The sequence below is a fragment of the Brachyhypopomus gauderio genome, unplaced genomic scaffold, assembly GCF_052324685.1.
Source record: "Brachyhypopomus gauderio isolate BG-103 unplaced genomic scaffold, BGAUD_0.2 sc84, whole genome shotgun sequence".
NCBI lineage: Eukaryota > Metazoa > Chordata > Actinopteri > Gymnotiformes > Hypopomidae > Brachyhypopomus > Brachyhypopomus gauderio.
Window position 1 is genome coordinate 550,690 of NW_027506905.1, and position 18,544 is coordinate 569,233.

General features: G+C 42.6%; 1 protein-coding gene and 1 long non-coding RNA gene across 5 annotated transcripts; one reads left to right on the forward strand and one right to left on the reverse strand.

Annotated features, from left to right (window-relative positions):
- Window positions 1–3,822: 3,822 nt before the first annotated feature.
- LOC143493326 (uncharacterized) lies at window positions 3,823–6,853 on the reverse strand. Its single transcript, XR_013125398.1, has 4 exons — window positions 6,692–6,853; window positions 6,023–6,076; window positions 5,817–5,899; window positions 3,823–4,289 (listed from the first exon to the last, which is right to left on the reverse strand). It is a non-coding gene; the product is annotated as an uncharacterized LOC143493326 (long non-coding RNA).
- On the forward strand, window positions 5,241–17,864 carry tpm4a (tropomyosin 4a). Of its 4 annotated transcripts, none has more exons than XM_076991684.1 (9): window positions 5,241–5,625; window positions 6,518–6,643; window positions 13,433–13,566; window positions 13,979–14,096; window positions 14,449–14,523; window positions 14,626–14,697; window positions 14,993–15,055; window positions 15,165–15,234; window positions 17,019–17,864. In XM_076991684.1, exons 1-9 carry the CDS (start codon window positions 5,512–5,514, stop codon window positions 17,099–17,101), a joined length of 855 nt encoding a protein of 284 aa, XP_076847799.1. In that variant the 5' UTR covers window positions 5,241–5,511; the 3' UTR covers window positions 17,102–17,864. The 4 variants fall into 4 exon arrangements, with proteins under 4 accessions (XP_076847799.1, XP_076847798.1, XP_076847801.1 ...); XM_076991683.1 differs by lacking the exon at window positions 17,019–17,864 and adding an exon at window positions 16,038–16,230; XM_076991686.1 differs by lacking the exons at window positions 5,241–5,625; window positions 6,518–6,643 and adding an exon at window positions 8,903–9,368.
- The last annotated feature ends 680 nt before the right edge of the window (window positions 17,865–18,544 follow it).

The window sequence follows — 18,544 nt, forward strand, 5'->3', positions numbered from 1 at the left end:
TCGACTTTCCCCTTCTGCCCTTTCACACCACGGTCCATCAGACTATCCTCGATTCCTATTGTTACTGGCAGGTTGCCTCTTCTGCAAGTATCCCTCCATTTTGTTGCAGAGCTCAGGGTGCCCCAAAGCCCCTGGGGTATCCCCCGCTGCCTCTTATCCCACAGATGATACCTTGGAAACACAATCAGAATGTTTTCACAGCTTTGTTGCCTTAATGTTGACACCCCTGGTAGACGGACTGCTTCTCCAGTCCCTGGGGAAGCCTTTGAACATTGCAGTGGCCCCTCTGGAGAACTGCAGAACCCTGAGCCCACTGGGGTGCTTTAGAGCCATTCCCAGACTTGTTAAGCTGATCATAATGGGAAGACCTGGCCCCTGTGTGCATGAAACTCGGTTGACTTCCTCTTCTTGGACTGTGGTTTCATCCCTGCCACAGTTCCGGTGCATATAGAGTTCATGATCTTGGTCCTGCTGTGACGCTCTACTCTGTGTGCAGTCATGAAGGTTCATGAGGAGCTGCATGAGGTGGTTCTCCTCGCATGTAGTGAGAAGATCGAGACCCCTAGGTTGGCCCAGAGTATTTGAGTATTGCTTAGAAAGCTTAATGAAAACAGATCTATGATCTATTTCATTCCTCCTACAGACAAATACAATGTATAAGGAGAACAAGCTTAATGAATTTACCTTCTGATGACCAATTCCTCTATCAGCTTTATCTTCTCAAATTATTAATGACTTGCTTGAATGCAGGCCCACACTGGGGAGAACTGCCTTATTACCCTGTCATGAGAGTTCATACGACTATGAGATATTAACACTGAGGAATTCCTGCATTGCCTCTTTGTTTATGATCATCCATAACAATTGCCAGATTGTTCAGTAATCAAACCTGGTGCAACATAATATATTATGTGGCCATATTATCATTCATTCAGGCTTAATAAAAGCTCTCACTCAGCAGTCACACAGTCATTCAGTCTCACGCTGACCATCAAACTAAGCATACTTAGCAGACAAATATATTTAACTATAATACACACTATACATACTACATATTAATAAAAAAAAACTGAATGAACCATTACAATGATACAATGAAAATCTGGAGGACAGCATAATTTCAGTAATGAATGAATTTGTGATTGTTCAGTTTAGAAAGTACTTTTTTCTGTTAAAAATAAATTATTGTCACATCAACAGCATAGCTGCAGCTCTGTCATCTCAAATATGTTCCTTACTCCACATATATAGATGAGTAACTGGGCTGTATCACCACTCTACACATATATAGATCAGTAACTGGGCTGTATCAACATCTCATTTTCAAGGTCGGTGCTCCCTCTGTTGGCAATACTGAATGCTATAGTTTAGCTACAAAGAGTCCAAGCTGCACACATACGAACATGAACACGCACACACGGCAAAAACAAAACGTATGTTCACATATTTAATGAGACTCGTGAGTTTTATGGGTTCCACAGATGTGTTGTTTCAACATAATTTACTTCCAATACCTTTTACCAAGGTTTTCATGTGCTTTAAATGTATTTATTTTATAGATAGGGATGTAGGCTACTACCACGTCGTGGCGTCCCTGGATTCTTACATACTCTACCGACTGACCGCATCAATGAGACTCAGTCGTAAAGCCTAGTAGCGCTGGTATAGCTTTAGCATCGCAATTTTCTTTACTTAAGGAATATAACAGGAGAGTAGAAGCGATTGTTTAGGCCATGAGCAATTTCACGCCAAAGCGATTTGATACTTTTGATCATAATTTTTTATACACTGTATTTAATCGTATACTACATTTGAACACTAGATGGAGCTGCCGACAGCTGGTCCAGGTTTATCTAGTTCTGTACAAGGCGACCTTTGACTTGTCAAACTCACAAAACGTACACCAGCCTACAAAAGCCATCACTCCTACCCCTTCCTCCTCCACCCATTACCCGTTTCTTATGGCAGGCCTTTCCAAGCTAACAGCAAAATCCTGCTGCATCTACACAGAAACAAGCCGAACACCTCCCAGTGCGTTACATCAGTGTTTAAGGTGTTACACACTCTCACAGGAACAGCCCCATTATCTCTTAGCATTAAGACGTTCAACGACCAGAGAAGGTAATACTTCACATACTTAAATCATCTCCCTGTTGCACTTAAGTTGCACATAAGCACAGGAGTTGTATATCTGCCCATTCACAAACATAGTCAAAGGGCATTTGCCATGTTGCACCCCACAGCTTTGGGCTCTAACTACCCCATTAGCGAAACAGATTAACTGTCCACAGCTCAAGACCTCTCTGCCTATGGTCAGGAGTATTGTACTAGACAGAGATATAGGACAATTCAAGACATCTGCCTATGGTCAGGAGTATTGTACTAGACAGAGATATAGGACCATTCAAGACATCTGCCTATGGTCAGGAGTATTGTACTAGACAGATATATAGGACAATTCAAGGCCTCTGCCTATGGTCAGGAGTATTGTACTAGACAGAGATATAGGACCATTCTAAAAGCCTGTGACTGACAGAGGCCCTTATACAACACTGGGCACTTTTTTTCCACTGAGGCCTAATGTGATATATTTTCCCCAAAATCTCCAGTGACACGCCTGGGTTGCTTTTAATTTCCAAGTGTTTTAAGCACTTTACCAAATTAGTTGCAACTTGCAACTTTTAATCTATTACAATTAAAATCACACAACTGCTACTATTGATTCCATTACGAATGAAAAAGACCTTGTACCTTGGATGGGTTTTTAAATTTATAATATATTTTCACTTAGGCAGTGGGGAAATTAGACTTTTAACAGTTCACTGAATTAAGGTGGAATAGCTTTTATATTATTATTATATTTATTTTATTATCATTCAGCTTTTTATTATTTTGTCATTTTATAAGCATTTTAATCATGTAAACAAATGGAAGCCTGTTAAAAGATAAACAAAGGAAAGAGAAAGAAACAAACAATAACAAAAAGTGCTAGTTGGGAAAGGACGGGCATGTACATTATGACCTCTATGGGCCGATCTGTGTTTCTGACCTATCAAGGTCTTATTTTCTATAAGGAGAATCAATGAGGCCTCCGAAAGCTCTCAGTTCCAAATCTTATTTGTTTTCTGTCAGCATTTACATATTTATCAGCTACTACAGAATTATGGATTTATCAAAAAGTTTTTTGCTGTTCTTTGTTTAACTGAATGGTTACTGTGCATGGTTTTTTAATTTCTTCATAATTTCTTCTCTCTTGCTGTGTGTGTGAGTGCAATTTGTCTCTGTAATGCTGTGTCTCTTCAGGCCAGCCAACGCTGCAATGTTCTCAGTGCTCTTGTTGCTTCAAACTCTGTTTCATCCAAACCAACAAGCCATCCAGCCTGCGTTTGGGGGAATTTTTACCATAAAAGGGCATGCTGACTGAGCTATGGTTTCCTGTGGGAGGAGCCTTAGTTGACTTGCTGGAGTAGTATGTAATTCTGTCTCCCTTTCTTTCTGCCTCCTGTCTTATCGCCAGCTGCAATCCTCTGCTTCGCTTGACGTGCCTCCCTCTCTCTCTCTCTCTCTCTCTCTCTCTCTCTCTCTCTCTCTCTCTCTCTCTCTCTCAAGCAGAACAGCTACACATAAGGCACTATTTGAGAGGCTATGAAATTCTTTGGGTGTGTGTAGCTGTTTGTTCTATGTTTTCTACGAACTACCAAAGACCGGGTTAATATTTGTGCTGTGAGTTAATATTTAGAGCTGCTTACTTAAGCATCTGAGTTGTCAGTGTTACCAGACTCTTTACTTTATTGAAAGACAGTCACTCTGCGGCTTAATTTCACATATTTATTTTAACACTCACTGATCACACACTACAGTAAGTTTGTTTACATGCTTACATCATCAATAACAATCCTAACCTCACCTAATTAGAAAGCATACACACCCTTTGAGTAAACTAGACATTTTTCATTGATATGAGACAATGCTGAGCCATTCAGGTGTGAGGCCCTTTCCCTCCTTGTGCAGTATTGATTCACAGACACTCACAGATGAGTTCGTATGTCATCCCTAGACTTGTACACTACAGTCTATTTCCTTCTCTTCTCCCAGGCAAGATGACTAGGTCAAATCTGACTGGAGCGTCATCCCCAAAACAGCTGTGGCTGCAGGGCGCTTGATGCATCATGAAAAGACAGCGTAGAGGGGTGGAGGTGCTGTGGGGCAGCAGGTGGAGGTACAGGTGTTTGGGAAGGAGCTTGTCTCAGCCAGGTCCGGAGCGAGGTGATTCACCATTCTGAGCAAACCTGTGGATTGAGTTCGAGTGCCACGCCTTAAAAAGTGTAGATGGCTGACGCTAGTTCTGCGTGTGTGCTAGACTCTTCATGTGAAATGAACTGGGTGCATACCAGAAAGTGGGGTTTTTAATTCTTAATTCCATAATTGCTGTTATCACATACGTTTCCTAAAGGGGACATTGGAGGACTACTCTTTGAAACACCAAGAGTTATGATTGTTGCAGTGATGATTATGGGTAATGACTCTGTCAGCTGACTGTGACTCAGTGTGTATTCTTTTCTCCTGTGGCACTTAGACAAGCGGACTGGCATCCTAGCAGTGAATGGTGTGACATTCTACACTTCACCTCCGGTCCTCAGACCCAATACCCCTCCTACTGCTCTCTGTCCAAATACACGCCTGGTCTACTCTTAAGGGTCCCGAGCATTTCCACGGTGTACAGGAGATCACTTTGAGAAAGACCACCCACTGTGATACAAAAAAAATGAACCGGTTCCTCTATCAGCTTCGTCTTCTCAAATTATTAATGACTTGCTTGAATGCAGGTCCACACTGGGGAGAACTGCCTTATTACCCTGTCATGAGAGTTCATACGACTATGAGATATTAACACTGAGGAATTCCTGCATTGCCTCTTTGTTTATGACCATCCATAATAGTTTCCAGATTGGCCAGTAATCAAACCTGGTGCAACCTTGTCCCTCATATTTGCGCCCTCATGTTTGATTGTGAGGTTAAATTTGGAAGCAGGCTCGAAGTATCTCACACTCCTTTTAGGTCTCATTTTCTCTCTCTCTCTCTCTCTCTCTCTCTCTCTCTCTCTCTTTCTCTCTCTCTCTCTCTCTCTCTCGGTTTTAAGCAAAATGCAGCAGGCCCAAATAAGGACAAGGTCCTCAGGTTGCTGCAAGTGCTTGTGGTCCAAGCCATTCCTTCATCCAAGTGGACTGATAGGGTGTTGGGCACAGCAGACCAGAGAACAGAGAGGGAGGGAGTTTATTATTGACACTGGTAGGACTCCACACAGGGACATCCAGCACTGTGATCTGCTTCAAGTCTCACTCTACATCTTGTCTGTCTCTCTTTCACTCGCTCTTTGTCTGTGCCTGCCTCCGTCTCTTTCTCTCTCTCTCTGTCTCTCCTTGAACATTCTGAAGAGTCAGAAGAACTACAGATCGTCCGTTTCAAGCTGGTCTTTACTCCTTGGCTTACCTGAGAACTTGCATTGCCACCATGGAGGCCATCAAGAAGAAGATGCAGATGCTGAAGTTGGACAAAGAGAATGCCATCGACAGGGCAGAGCAGGCTGAGACGGAGCAGAAAGCAGCCGAGGAAAGATGCAAGCAGGTAAGGAAATAGAGAGAGTGAGAGAAAACAATGCTGCCTTAGAGGAAACTAAGGGACATTATAGTTGTAGTAGGGTAGTGTAGTTATGTAATGTTAATAGCAATCTCCAAACTGTGTAGCTCATAGAGTAGAATGCAGCTGGTTGTACACATATTACATGGATGAGCAGAGAACTTTTTTCAGATGCTTACATGCCAGAACTCAACTTCTTTATGCTCTCTTACGTCTCAGCTTTTCCTCCAGCATCTTCTTACTCTTTTCAGACAGTAATTCACTGCAAAAAACAAACCAACTTAAACCCAAGCAAAAGCAAATGGAAGATAGTAATGTAGATCATGCTGGAGTATTCTGTGATGCTGAGATTATCAACATGAACTAATAATCCCAAACTACTCACCCCCATGCCAACACGGTGCTGTGGGATTATAAAGATCTTTGGTTGCCTGGAATCCTGGTAGATTAGAGAAAGGGGCACTGTCACACTGATTAGACTCAGATAAGCAGAAAGGGTTGATGGATGTTTAACCACTGCATGGCAGTAGCCTGTACTAAAATTAAGCCAGTTATCAGCTCCCAGGCCAGGGAATGTAGATGTGATGTGCCTGGTCTTTGTCTGCTGTTAGATGACATTAGTGATTTAATCCTTCCATATATTGTTTTCACCTATCTGTGATAACACTTTAACTGATATTGACAATAAACATTTATGTTCCTGATTCATTATTTCATTCAATTTGCAACAAAGAGTATAGAATAAGAAAAAGTGTTTCAAATGTTCTCAATGGTCATGTGTGGTACAAGATGGTATATAGGCAACATTTAAATAAAACCTTAAAAGTCTGTCTTCAGTGTCCTCACGGCTGATGTTACTATTCTGTGGTGTGTCCCCTAGCTGGACGACGAGCTGGTCAGCATGCAGAAGAAACTGAAGCAGACCGAGGACGAACTGGACAAGTACTCCGAGGCTCTGAAAGATGCCCAGGAGAAACTGGAACTTTCCGAGAAGAAAGCAGCAGACGTGAGTGTGACACCTTCCTAGAACAGGAGGGGAGCAACAAACACTTACCCACCAACGTCAGGCATGTAGCGCTGGCCTTCGTTACACCTGCAACCCCAGACACACTGTTAGTCGAGTTGGCTGAAAATGATCGCTCAAACCTGTTTGAGTTGCCCATTGCATAATTCAAAGAGCAACAAACCAATGATGTAATAAGCAGTAAAAAGCAGTTATAAGTAGTGCAAACCATTTAAGTCCATTTAAGGAAGTGATATGGGGCAATCATTTTCTATAAGTCACATGAGTGAATGCCACTCTGAGTACTGTCTGTGCCCAAAATACGCTGAATTGCTCATCACCACAGTCCCGTTTATGAACAAGTAAGGAGAGGAATCAAAGCCGGTCTGAGACCCAGGTTGAAGTGAATGACTTCCACCTGGTTTCAGTCTCAGTGGGTGAATCAGTGAAAGAGCTGACGGTAGCAGCTGGGAGCTGGCTTTGATCAGACCGATCAGACTGATCAGACTGTCAGACGCAGTGAGCGTGGTGCATTCCTGATCTCTGTTCTCACTGAGAACAGGCCTCACAATCACAAGCACCTTTACTCATCAGACAAGCTGGTTTTCATCAGATCCTACTCGGCTGTCCACAGAATGGTGTTTACAGAAACACTATTCCATTCCATGTGTGTGCAGCTGGGGGTTCAAGTGTTCAGAAAACTTTGTCTAAAAATGTTGCAAAGTCAAAGAGATATATGTGGGACGAAGGCCAACAGTATTGTTCCTCGTGCAGTTCATTTGCCTCAAGCAGGACCACACTTATTAATACCATATATCTGGCCATCACAGACTCTTATTTTCTTATCTGATAAAGTAGGTGCAGGGCTACAGTCACGATCAGTGAGTGTTCTGTTATGTCTCATGTTAAAATGTCACAATGATAAAACACACACACAAAAACGATGTTCCAAGCACCTAAATAGAAAACTACAACTCACGTTGATGAACATTAACACACTTCACAGATCAAGCACTACAATGTGCATGATTCTGATCAAAATTTCTAAAATGTTCTCCTGGAATTACATTTCTTTAGTACCCCCAGGTCTTAATCCACAAAATAATTCAGATTTATATTTATATTCAATGACATTACATACAGCACAATTCCAGCACAATTCCATGTGTATACAGCACAATTCCAGACATGTCTGTGTGGTCTCTGAACCGCTATCAGGCCCTCTGTGTGCTATGGTTGTCTCTCATGGTAACCCTGCAGCATGGAGCCCGCCCTCCCAGGCCAAGACTGTCGTTTGCAGTACTTTTCTTGGAACTTTGCCCTGAAAATCTGTTCTAGTCTACCACGCCACATGTCCTGCATTAGGAGAAACCATAAACTAATTATACATCTGAATTCACGACGGCAACGGTGGCATGAAGAAGGTAAGAACTCTCAGTGCCGAACAAGACTCTTCAATCCAGCCTGACTGTGGGATGAGAAAGGGCTTTTTTTGGTATGCCTGTTAGTGATAAGTCTGGGGGGGGGGGGGGGGGGGGGGGTGTTGGCTCCAATTCCTGACCAGCAGGCCTGGAATTCTAAGAATGCAGCCAAAGCAAACTCAAAGGCCGTACTTGTAGGACTACTAAAATCACAGCTCCCTGCTCTCCTGGCCTCCTTATGAGACGTGTGTGTCTCTAACTCACCTCTCATGACCCACAGACACTTACTTGAAGCTTCACATTCGATCGTCTTTCATTGGGACTTTTTCAGGATTTGGTTAGACTGAGGGAGAGCAAGAGCTCCAGAAATAGCAGTTTTAGTATATAAAAAAACACTAGTGTGTTACAGTATGGGTATGTCATTAGATCGGGTTTTACAGCATTGATACTATTATTATTATTATTACTATTAGTATTGTTATTATTATTATTATTATTATTATTATTATTATTATTATTATTATTATTTTTTTTTTTTTATTATGGTTTCTCATTAAAATTAATGAATATTCTCAGTACAGTAAAAATGAACAAAGGATGAAAGGATTTTGATCAGTGTGACTTAACTGGTGTACAAAGATTTTTTTTTTTAATTACGTCTAAAGTAAACTTATTTTGTAAGCAACACATAATTCACACTCGCTCCGCCCAAGCTACGAATCGTGACCTCACCTCCATGTCGTTTTCGCACTCCATTGGTGGATTTGGCTCTGACGTTTTCCAGCGGTTCTGCCTCTCCCACTTTATGTGATGACTGAGCGCCGTAGCCGCGCGCGCACTCATACGTAACATTCCACAGAATTCTAGGAGCGAGTTTCAGTATTTCCACAGTCTTACAGAGTTTCAATACTTCCAGTCTCAAACGTTCTGTACTCTGTTGAGCCGCAATTTAGCTCCTAACCCAGGTGGGAAATTTGTAGATTTTTTTGTCGGTTTACACTTTTTGTTTGCACTCATAGACTATCAAAAAATCGTATTTAACTGAATTTTAAGGATTATATTTTTATAGACTGTGACTTATTTATTTTTCAGGCTCTTACACATAGTATAGTACACAAAAGTATTTTTTTTAGTATTTTACGTAAAGTTAATTTTTCGTATCAAAGAATTGCAAAATGGCAGGTGGAACGTCCCTGGATGCCGTTAAGAGAAAAATCCAAACTTTGCAACAGCAAGCTGACGACGCAGAGGACCGTGCCCTAGTTTTACAAAGAGAGCTGGACAATGAACGAGAACTTCGGGAGAAAGTGAGCAAAACGTCTACTTCCTCTTTTCTTATGCGCTTTATTAGGTGTATAGTCTGTAGCCCACAACAATTGCCGATGAAAATACCACATTAATAATCTGCAGCATTCCCGTTTACGATAACCTCGCGAAGGTCCGGCAGTAAGTGAGCAAACATGAATTATAGGCTGCAGAATTCAAGGCGTTGGTCAAACTCTTCATCATGGGACATCGTCTTCAATTCTGCAGTCGCCAAACACTTTGTAGACTCGAAGCATCAGTTTGAATGAAACACTCCATTCTTATTAAGAAATCGTCAATTCTCTGGGCAGACTACCGTTTCAGCAGTACACATGTTCTCCTGGTGCCTGTGTTTGATTAAGAAAACCAGCGGTGAACAGACACCGTGTGGTTATGGAACAATAAGTGCACGTACACTGTCCCGCAGCCGCGTGAAGACAGGACACCCCATCCCCCACGTTTGATGAACGCTTGTGTGTTAATGTAGTTCTTAAAGTGACTTGAACTTTCTTGTAAGCAGTGGTTTTAAGACAGCATTGTTATTCAAAAAGTGTCCAGGAATAAGGTTTGAATGTTAAACTTAATGCAGGTATTAAACTGCACTTTTCTCATTAAAACTGATTCCAGACCAGCACCACTAAGCTGTCTGTAATATGCTGTATATGAGTCCTCTATGTCTCCAACGTTCCAAGAAGTTCAAAGTCCTTTCCACCCTGAAACATTTCCTTTACAATTGGTTGACTGTTCAGTACCCTGAAAGAGTAATGTTTGTAGAAGGTCTGAGGTTGGGTAAGCACTCAAATTGAGACGCATATCCAGAAGCCTTTGTACATCTAATACTATCAGAGCTGAGGGAATGCTACTGAACAGCCCAAGGCCTAAAACAGAGTTTCAGTGACATTCAGTAAACCTTCCTTGGTCTGAAGTATTTCAGTTTAATCCAATCAAAATGAAAGGAGAGGGTTTCTTTTTTACTTCAAAGATGATCTGATATTGACATTCTCTTAGTGTTCTTCAGCTATCAAATATCCAACACTTTCGTGAAATATTTTGGATTCTGTTCTTATCACTACTCAAAGCTTCAGTTCATGTGAGGAGTTTCATCATTGCCGTATGCATAAAGACTCCCACAGGGCGGAGAGGAACATGACACCACTAAGCTGCCTTCAGTCCATCCTGGAGCACCGTGGACCCAGAGGAACTGAATCAGGATGTCATTCCTGTTCCACATCTGCGTTTCCTGTGGACATTGCTGAGATGACCACACCAACATGCATGAACCCGATATAGGCATAAATTAACACCCCCCTTCAGACAGATGTGATATTTACTATAGTTGCGATATTTACATGTTCTGACTTTGTCCATGGACCAGACTTATATTACTGGTTGACTTTGGTGATTCTTTCCTAAATACTTTTTTGGAGCATTCCACCAAGAGTGACATAGGTAGTAATTATGACTACAAATTATATTGTATAATTATATGTTTTGAACTTATGATGGTTCCATGACATGTTCACAGTGTGGTATGAAGAAAATTATTCAGAATCATTTTTACTTCAAAATGCTGCTGTTTTTTAATGTGTGCACATTTCTTTTGCAGTTATCAACAATGATTCTACTGTTCTGCAGTTATTTCTAATGTTTTTGCTCAAAAATGCAAAGTTAGTCAGAAATGCTGCAAATGGTGTCTCGAAATACGTCTCGGTGCATCACATCCGTTCAGTTGAGCCCGGTGTGTAGTCAGTGCAGTAATGTTCAGTGGTGACTAATCATTAGAATTATTTGTACATAAGCTCAGCACAGTTCTCTTAGAGACAGTATATGTGGACACAGGGAATCTCCAATCTCATTACTCACCATGAGTACTCTCACTGTTCCTAAGAGGACGAAGAGTTAGAGAAGTGTTGGTGGTAGTGTATTATGAAGATACACTCAATTCTAGAAACATTTCCAGAGGCCTTGCTGTTTCTGTAAACATAGTTTCAGAGGGGTAAGTTTTCTTTTGACAAAATTCTCAAAGAGCAAAAAATCCTGCCCAGAAACATTAAATTCGGTTGGAAACAATTCCATCATCAACTGTGTAAAAGCAAGCGACTTCTCTGAGGGACCACATTCAGTTGAAGATGGACAGATAAACTTTCCCAATAGACGTCCTAGGCTAAAATAATATTACATTCACTTTTCAGTACATTCACACCTTCACTAGATCACTCTGCTCAAGTTTTGAGGAATCGGTCCTGCTGAGATCCAGTAGGACACCCATGACTCCATTTATGTCATTTTTTTGTCCACGGATCGCCCTGGCATCTTCCTGTCACTGCAGCATGGGCGTTTAGTAGCGTGGGTTTTACCATATATGGCGTGCATTCCCAGGCAGCCAGGGAACACTACGAATGAGGAAGGGCAGTGGCCTGGGAGGGAGCGTTCTGCCCCTCACAAGGGAGAGCAAGTGAAAGAGAGGTCAGAGGATGTGGAGTGTGTCTACTTCCTGTGTGTGTGTTTCCCCTCCACTCATTTTTACTGTCTTGCTCATGTTTAACTAATAGTCGGCCTGTTAATCTTTTGGGGTCATGTGTACAGAAACATTCAGAAATCCATTAATATTAAAAAATGTAATATTACCCCAGGAAGTACATCTCCGTGGTATGTGAGGTTGCCAGTGACAATGATCTTGGCCTTTTCATCGGATATCATGGACTCAAATCATGAATTGAATCTTTGTAGGCTCAGTGGCAGGATGGATCGGTCTTTTTTATATATATATATATATATATATATATATATATATATATAAAACTATTTGTATGAAACATTGCATACTGTCATTTATTATGATTTAAGAAACAGTCTATATATATATGCCTTGCATATGTATGCTTTGCAGCTCATACACTGTATTCAGTTCTCTGCTATTTCTAACCTGCTTGTTGGCCTTTTTAGTTAGCTGACTTTGGGCTAACTATGTACAAGAATGTATAAACACTCAAGAGTTTGAGTGTTTAGGAGTTTGTTTGAGGCCTTTTAAATGAGGTATTGCTTCTCACAGCACAGAACAAAGCCTTGGTGAAGAATCCACAGAGACATTTTTGGTATGGAAGGATTTCTCACCCAAAGCTGGAATAGTTAGTCTATGACTCAACAGTGCAGAAGAAAAACGAGTTCCCTATATTTTTCCCAAGGGCCCTTGATTTCTCTCACTGTTTCAAGTAGTTTCTTTTTTTTTCTTAATCATCTGGTCAGATTTGAATTTGTTTGTGACTCAAAAATATGTCTGCTTAAATACACCATGGTGACTTTTTTGTAACTATGGTTAGTCCCTAATTGTTCGAGATGGTAAGGAGGTTGCTGTGGAGAGAATACAGCAACAGGGCTGGTGTTGTGTTCATTCTGAGGCGAAGCTTTGTTCAACAGAAGTAGTCCATTCTGAAAGACCATGTCTTCCTATGTTTTGAAAGAGAACCCTACACACTGACCATGATTTGATAATAAAGACTTTGAAGATCTCAGACATTTCCTCCAAAAATATTATTAATCGGTGAAATATTTATGTAGTATTGTTATATTTCTCATTCTGTCTATATATAAATTACTGCCAGTCACTAACCCTGGTAATAAAATGGCTTTTCTTTCTTCAAGAAGCTCATTGCTGTCGTTTTGTTCTGTTGCATGTTAGAGTACCTGTTGTAGAGTACCTGTTGTAGAGTACCTGTTGTAGAGTAACTTTGAAATGAAATGAAATGAAATGTGCCATATTTTGTCAATTGTGATTTTTACACCCCAATCGAAATTTGTCCTCCGCTTTTAACCCATCTGTGCAGTCAGAACACACACGCACACTAGTTGATTACTAGGGGCTGTGGATCACACGTGCCCAGAGCGGTGGGCAGCCCTAGCCCAGCGCCCGGGGAGCAGTTGGGGTTAGGTGCCTTGCTCAAGGGCACCTCAGTCATGGCCTGTCTGGGAATCGAACCCACGACCCTCCGGTCACAAGTCCAGTTCCCTAACCGCCAGGCCATGACTGCCCTACTTTGGCCACTAACCTCTGACCCTCTGCTTCCAGGCTGAAGGTGATGTGGCAGCTCTCAACCGTAGGATCCAGCTGGTGGAGGAAGAGTTGGACCGGGCCCAGGAGAGGCTGACCACCGCCCTGCAGAAGCTGGAGGAGGCGGAGAAGGCAGCAGACGAGAGCGAGAGGTACATGGAGGGCCTGCTGCCGTCTTCCTGGACACTGACCCAGAAAAAAAATACCGTCTTTACCTGTTTGTGTGAAATCCAAAAAAAAAATGAACAGGAAGTTTATATTAAACACTGGACCTGGTCTTTCAACTCTAGCTCACCTGTAATCCCACCAGCTTGTGGAACACCATGATCATCACCACATTTGTGCTTTGAATGAGCTCAGATGCATTGATGTAGTAATAATAATTAAAAAATGGTTCAGTTAAATCCAGGGGAAACCAGAGGCTTCAGATGTTTCAGATATTTTTTGGTGGTAACCAAATTTACTCCATCTGAAAAGACGGTGAACTGATTTCTCGAATCTGAACGCTGTTAGCTCCTCCTTCCTAGTCTGACTATGACATCATGGGCATCCTGTGTTCACCAGAGGCATGAAGGTGATCGAGAACCGTGCCATGAAGGATGAGGAGAAGATGGAGATACAGGAGATGCAGTTGAAGGAGGCCAAGCACATTGCAGAGGAGGCCGATCGCAAATATGAGGAGGTGCGTCTGAAGCTAGCTCCTCATACCCATCAGGACGTTTAGGCAGTACTTATTCCTAACCATGATTTCTAGGCGACAACCTGTTTTTCCATTTAAGTGAAGGGGAGTGTGTTGAATGTCTTCCGCATGTCACAGATGTTCCAAAGACATGGCGTGAACAAGAGAAATGACTGATTTTACTTACTTTTGCACATGGTGCACACCACATTTAGGCCTCACTTCAGAACCATGGACAAATGTAAAGACTAGCTACTGTCCAAAGGGACTCCTGGTAGCCAAACGCAGGGCCAATGCCTGTAGCCTGTGCTGTGTCAGAGGTCTTTATCCCGCAACCCTGCTGTTTGTGGCTCAGGTGGCCCGTAAGCTCGTGATCCTCGAGGGAGAACTGGAACGAGCAGAAGAGAGAGCTGAAGTGTCTGAGTGGCAAGTGTCCCCCCTTTCTTAGGAGAAATTGGCGAGATATGTTTAAAGTGCTTGTGTTCACTGGATGAAACACTGTGGTTCTTTTCCTTTGGTTCCCCACAGCAAGGTTAGCGATCTCGAAGAGGAGCTGAAAAACGTAACCAACAACCTCAAGTCACTAGAAGCTCAGGCGGAGAAAGTAAGAAAAAACAACCATGTCCATTAACCAAACACCTAATACCACCTTCTTATGATCATACTATCTGTACTAAACAACATCGTACAAGTATGAATCTCCTCACAGGACCTTAAGAGGTTAAGAAGCAAAAACTTCAAAAGTTCCTACATTTGTTAATTTCAGACCATATCAGCTTCAGAACTAAAGCATACATTTTCAGAACAGAAAAACCTGACTTAATGCTACGTTCTCTGATGAGTAAAATCAGAGTGGAGGCTTTGAATGAACGCATCGTTGTCATTTCGCTCTGTTTCAGTACTCGGAGAAGGAAGACAAGTATGAGGAGGAGATCAAGGTTCTCGGTGACAAGCTGAAGGAGGTATGGTGCTTGGGCGCTGGGGACTGAGCAGAAGGGGTTTGCGTCTGGTTGTGTCTGGCTCCACGTCTGGATCCATGTTACATTCCTTCCCTCCACTGTGTGTGAGCAGGCGGAGACCAGGGCCGAGTTTGCAGAAAGGACAGTGGCCAAACTGGAAAAATCCATTGATGACCTGGAAGGTAATGAACATATTCACTCATTGTGGACACTTTTATTTAAGAGGTATTTTCTCAGTTGTGCTGGTGGTGTAATGTCATCTGAAACTCATAGTACCGGGGTACTGATGACATTTTGTAATATAATTATGTTTTGTATTATTGCTTAAGTGTTACGCAAGGTGTTACTTTGTTGAGAAATCAGACTTGTATGTTTAAATAGCACATATACACAGAATCATTTCCTATTAAGTATTACTTGCTCACAGATTCAATATCCAGTAAGAACCGGTTAACCCCTTGTTCCTGTATCAGTCGTAAAGAGCTTGAAGTCAAGAGCACCATTTTGTTTTAAACTGGTTTGGGAGTTGTCAAGAGTTTCAGATTTCACCAGCTTAGCCCACTTCTTGAGATGGCAGTATACTGTATTCTGCTGTGTACATGGAAATAGCTCAGACAGGCCCTGCGTTGCTCTGGCCTCCAGAGTAATGGGGAATGTGCGCTGTCAGTTCACTGGACGTCCAGTGCAGCTTCCTGTGAGAAACTTCACTTTGCATTGCCTGCGTAAAGTATATATGCTTAGCAAAAGCCACCCGAGCGCATATTTGCTGTTAGGCTGGATGGAAATTTTACCAGCAGGCCATTAGTCGTGTCCGTGCAATTTGCTTAAGGACTTGGGGAACCTTGTGCTTCACCTCTGCTGCGCTGTACTGTGGATCTGGGTCTTGTAGTTTTTTTAATGCCTATTTGCTCTGATCTGTTCATCCCCTCTTCTCTCCCTCCTTCTCGCCTCCTCTGCTCCTCTGCGCCTGTCTTGGCTCTTCCAGACGAACTCTATGCTCAGAAGCTGAAATTCAAGGCCATCTCAGAAGAGCTGGACCATGCTCTCAACGACATGACCTCCCTGTAGCTCCCCCCCCTCTCTGCTGGCTGGAATTACTTCCTTCTTTCCTGATTTCTGTCACTGCTGTGGCACTAGGCAGTAGAAATCCCAGTTTCAATAAACGCTCTCTTTTCCTACTCTCCCCCTCTCTCTCGTTCATTACCCTTCAGAAATGTCACTGCACCGCACCGCTGTGAGGATTTGCGGTAAAATGTCAATATTTTATGCAGATTTAGAAAAGATTTAGTTTCGATTTCCTCCAGTGATGTGAAGATGAAAATCTCTTCCTGTTGTAATCAGACATTTACTTCTTGCTGCTTTTGCTTCATACATTTCATCATTTCATACCTATTGTGGTTCTTATCGGGGGGGGGGGGGGGTGTTTTTTTTTACAACACTGTCGCTACAGATGATTTGTACTTTTGCTGTATCACAGGTTAGCGTATCAGATTAGGTATACCAGGGTTTTGGATCAGGTGTATTTGTCTTTTGAGCGTCAACAAAGGTGAGAGTACTTTTTGAGTTGGCTGAACAAGAAAACCAAAACTGCTGCCCTCGTTTGATTGGGTGAACCTACCTTGTTTTACCTGTTTTCATATATATATAATATTAACATCACCATAGCGTATGTTTTGGAATTCTGGCACAAAAGTGTAAGATTTACACACTAGATTTACTCCTTGTTTTACGCACTAACCACCAAATATTGTAGTTTATTTGGCGTTTTCTTTTGCATGTTGTGTGCAATTAACAGTGTGGTTAATTGTGCAACTGAGCTAGAGCTCTGCATGCACGTTGGGTCACTTCTCCTGAGCACGTACAAGCAACTGGGTGTATTTAATGTAAGTGAAATGTAAACGTACCAACCTACGATTCAGACCAAAACAGTTATTTAAAACGTGTCCTTTTGTTTTCTTTTCTATAGAAAAATTAGCAAGTGCCAAAGAAGAGAACCTTGGAATGCACCAAGTTCTGGACCAGACCCTCCAAGAACTCAACAGCATATGAAGGCCACGACGGGTCCGGTTCCCTTCTGCAACATTCCATGAACACAAACTTCACTCCGTAGCTCCATCTGTTAAAGCAGGTTTCACAGAGGATTCCTTTCATTTTGCGTCCGTAATATTTCATTTGTCACTTTAAAACCCCCACCAAATTAACCAGTTGTTGGAGAATGGCAATGGTTGGATTCTGAAGTTCCCATTTTTTCGAAATATGATCTTAAAAAAATGTACGTACATTATATATAACACACTCACGTTAACCGTTGAACAACCAAATTTCCCCCATGCATGTTCAATGTATTAAACCTTTACTGAATGAGGTCCCCTTGAACTCTATAAATGATAAAGTCTGCCCCCTACTGGTCATTTGACTATTTTCTTTTTAAGAAGGTCACGTGAATTCTGTTCCGCTATTACTGTTCAAAATGATTTGTATTCGTTACATTGAAATCCGAGCAGAAGATACTCAAGCCAAAAAAGTCAAAATACAAAAGATATTTTTATTGTTTTAATTGTACGACAGTGTATTACAGCTACTGTCTATATGGACACACAGTACGGGTCCTGGGACAGGACACGAGACGTGTTTCCCCCCAGAGACCTGAAAATGAATCATGTGTGATCCGACATTCCATTATCAATATGGACCAAACTCAGATTTCAGTTATTTTAATTATTATGTATCTTTTGCTTTGTGCCTTTCTTAAACATTCGTTAATTTTGAGGTTCTTTTTCACTTTCCATGTAATAAATTTGTATAAAAAATGTTTTGCCAGCTGTGATTTCATTAAGGGCAGGGTGTAGGCTGTAGGGTGGAGGGTGTGTGGGCTGTAGGGTGCAGGGTGTGTGGGCTGTAGGGTGCAGGGTGTGTGGGCTGTAGGGTGCAGGGTGTGTGGGCTGTAGGGTGGAGGGTGTGTGGGCTGTAGGGTGGAGGGTGTGTGGGCTGTAGGGTGGAGGGTGTGTGGGCTGTAGGGTGGAAGGTGTGTGGGCTGTAGGGTGTGTGGGCTGTAGGGTGGAGGGTGTGTGGGCTGTAGGGTGGAGGGTGTGTGGGCTGTAGGGTGGAGGGTGTGTGGGCTGTAGGGTGCAGGGTGTGTGGGCTGTAGGGTGCAGGGTGTGTGGGCTGTAGGGTGCAGGGTGTGTGGGCTGTAGGGTGCAGGGTGTGTGGGCTGTAGGGTGCAGGGTGTGTGGGCTGTAGGGTGCAGGGTGTGTGGGCTGTAGGGTGGAGGGTGTGTGGGCTGTAGGGTGGAGGGTGTGTGGGCTGTAGGGTGGAGGGTGTGTGGGCTGTAGGGTGCAGGGTGTGTGGGCTGTAGGGTGCAGGGTGTGTGGGCTGTAGGCTGTAGGGTGGAGGGTGTGTGGGCTGTAGGGTGGAGGGTGTGTGGGCTGTAGGGTGGAGGGTGTGTGGGCTGTAGGGTGTGTGGGCTGTAGGGTGCAGGGTGTGTGGGCTGTA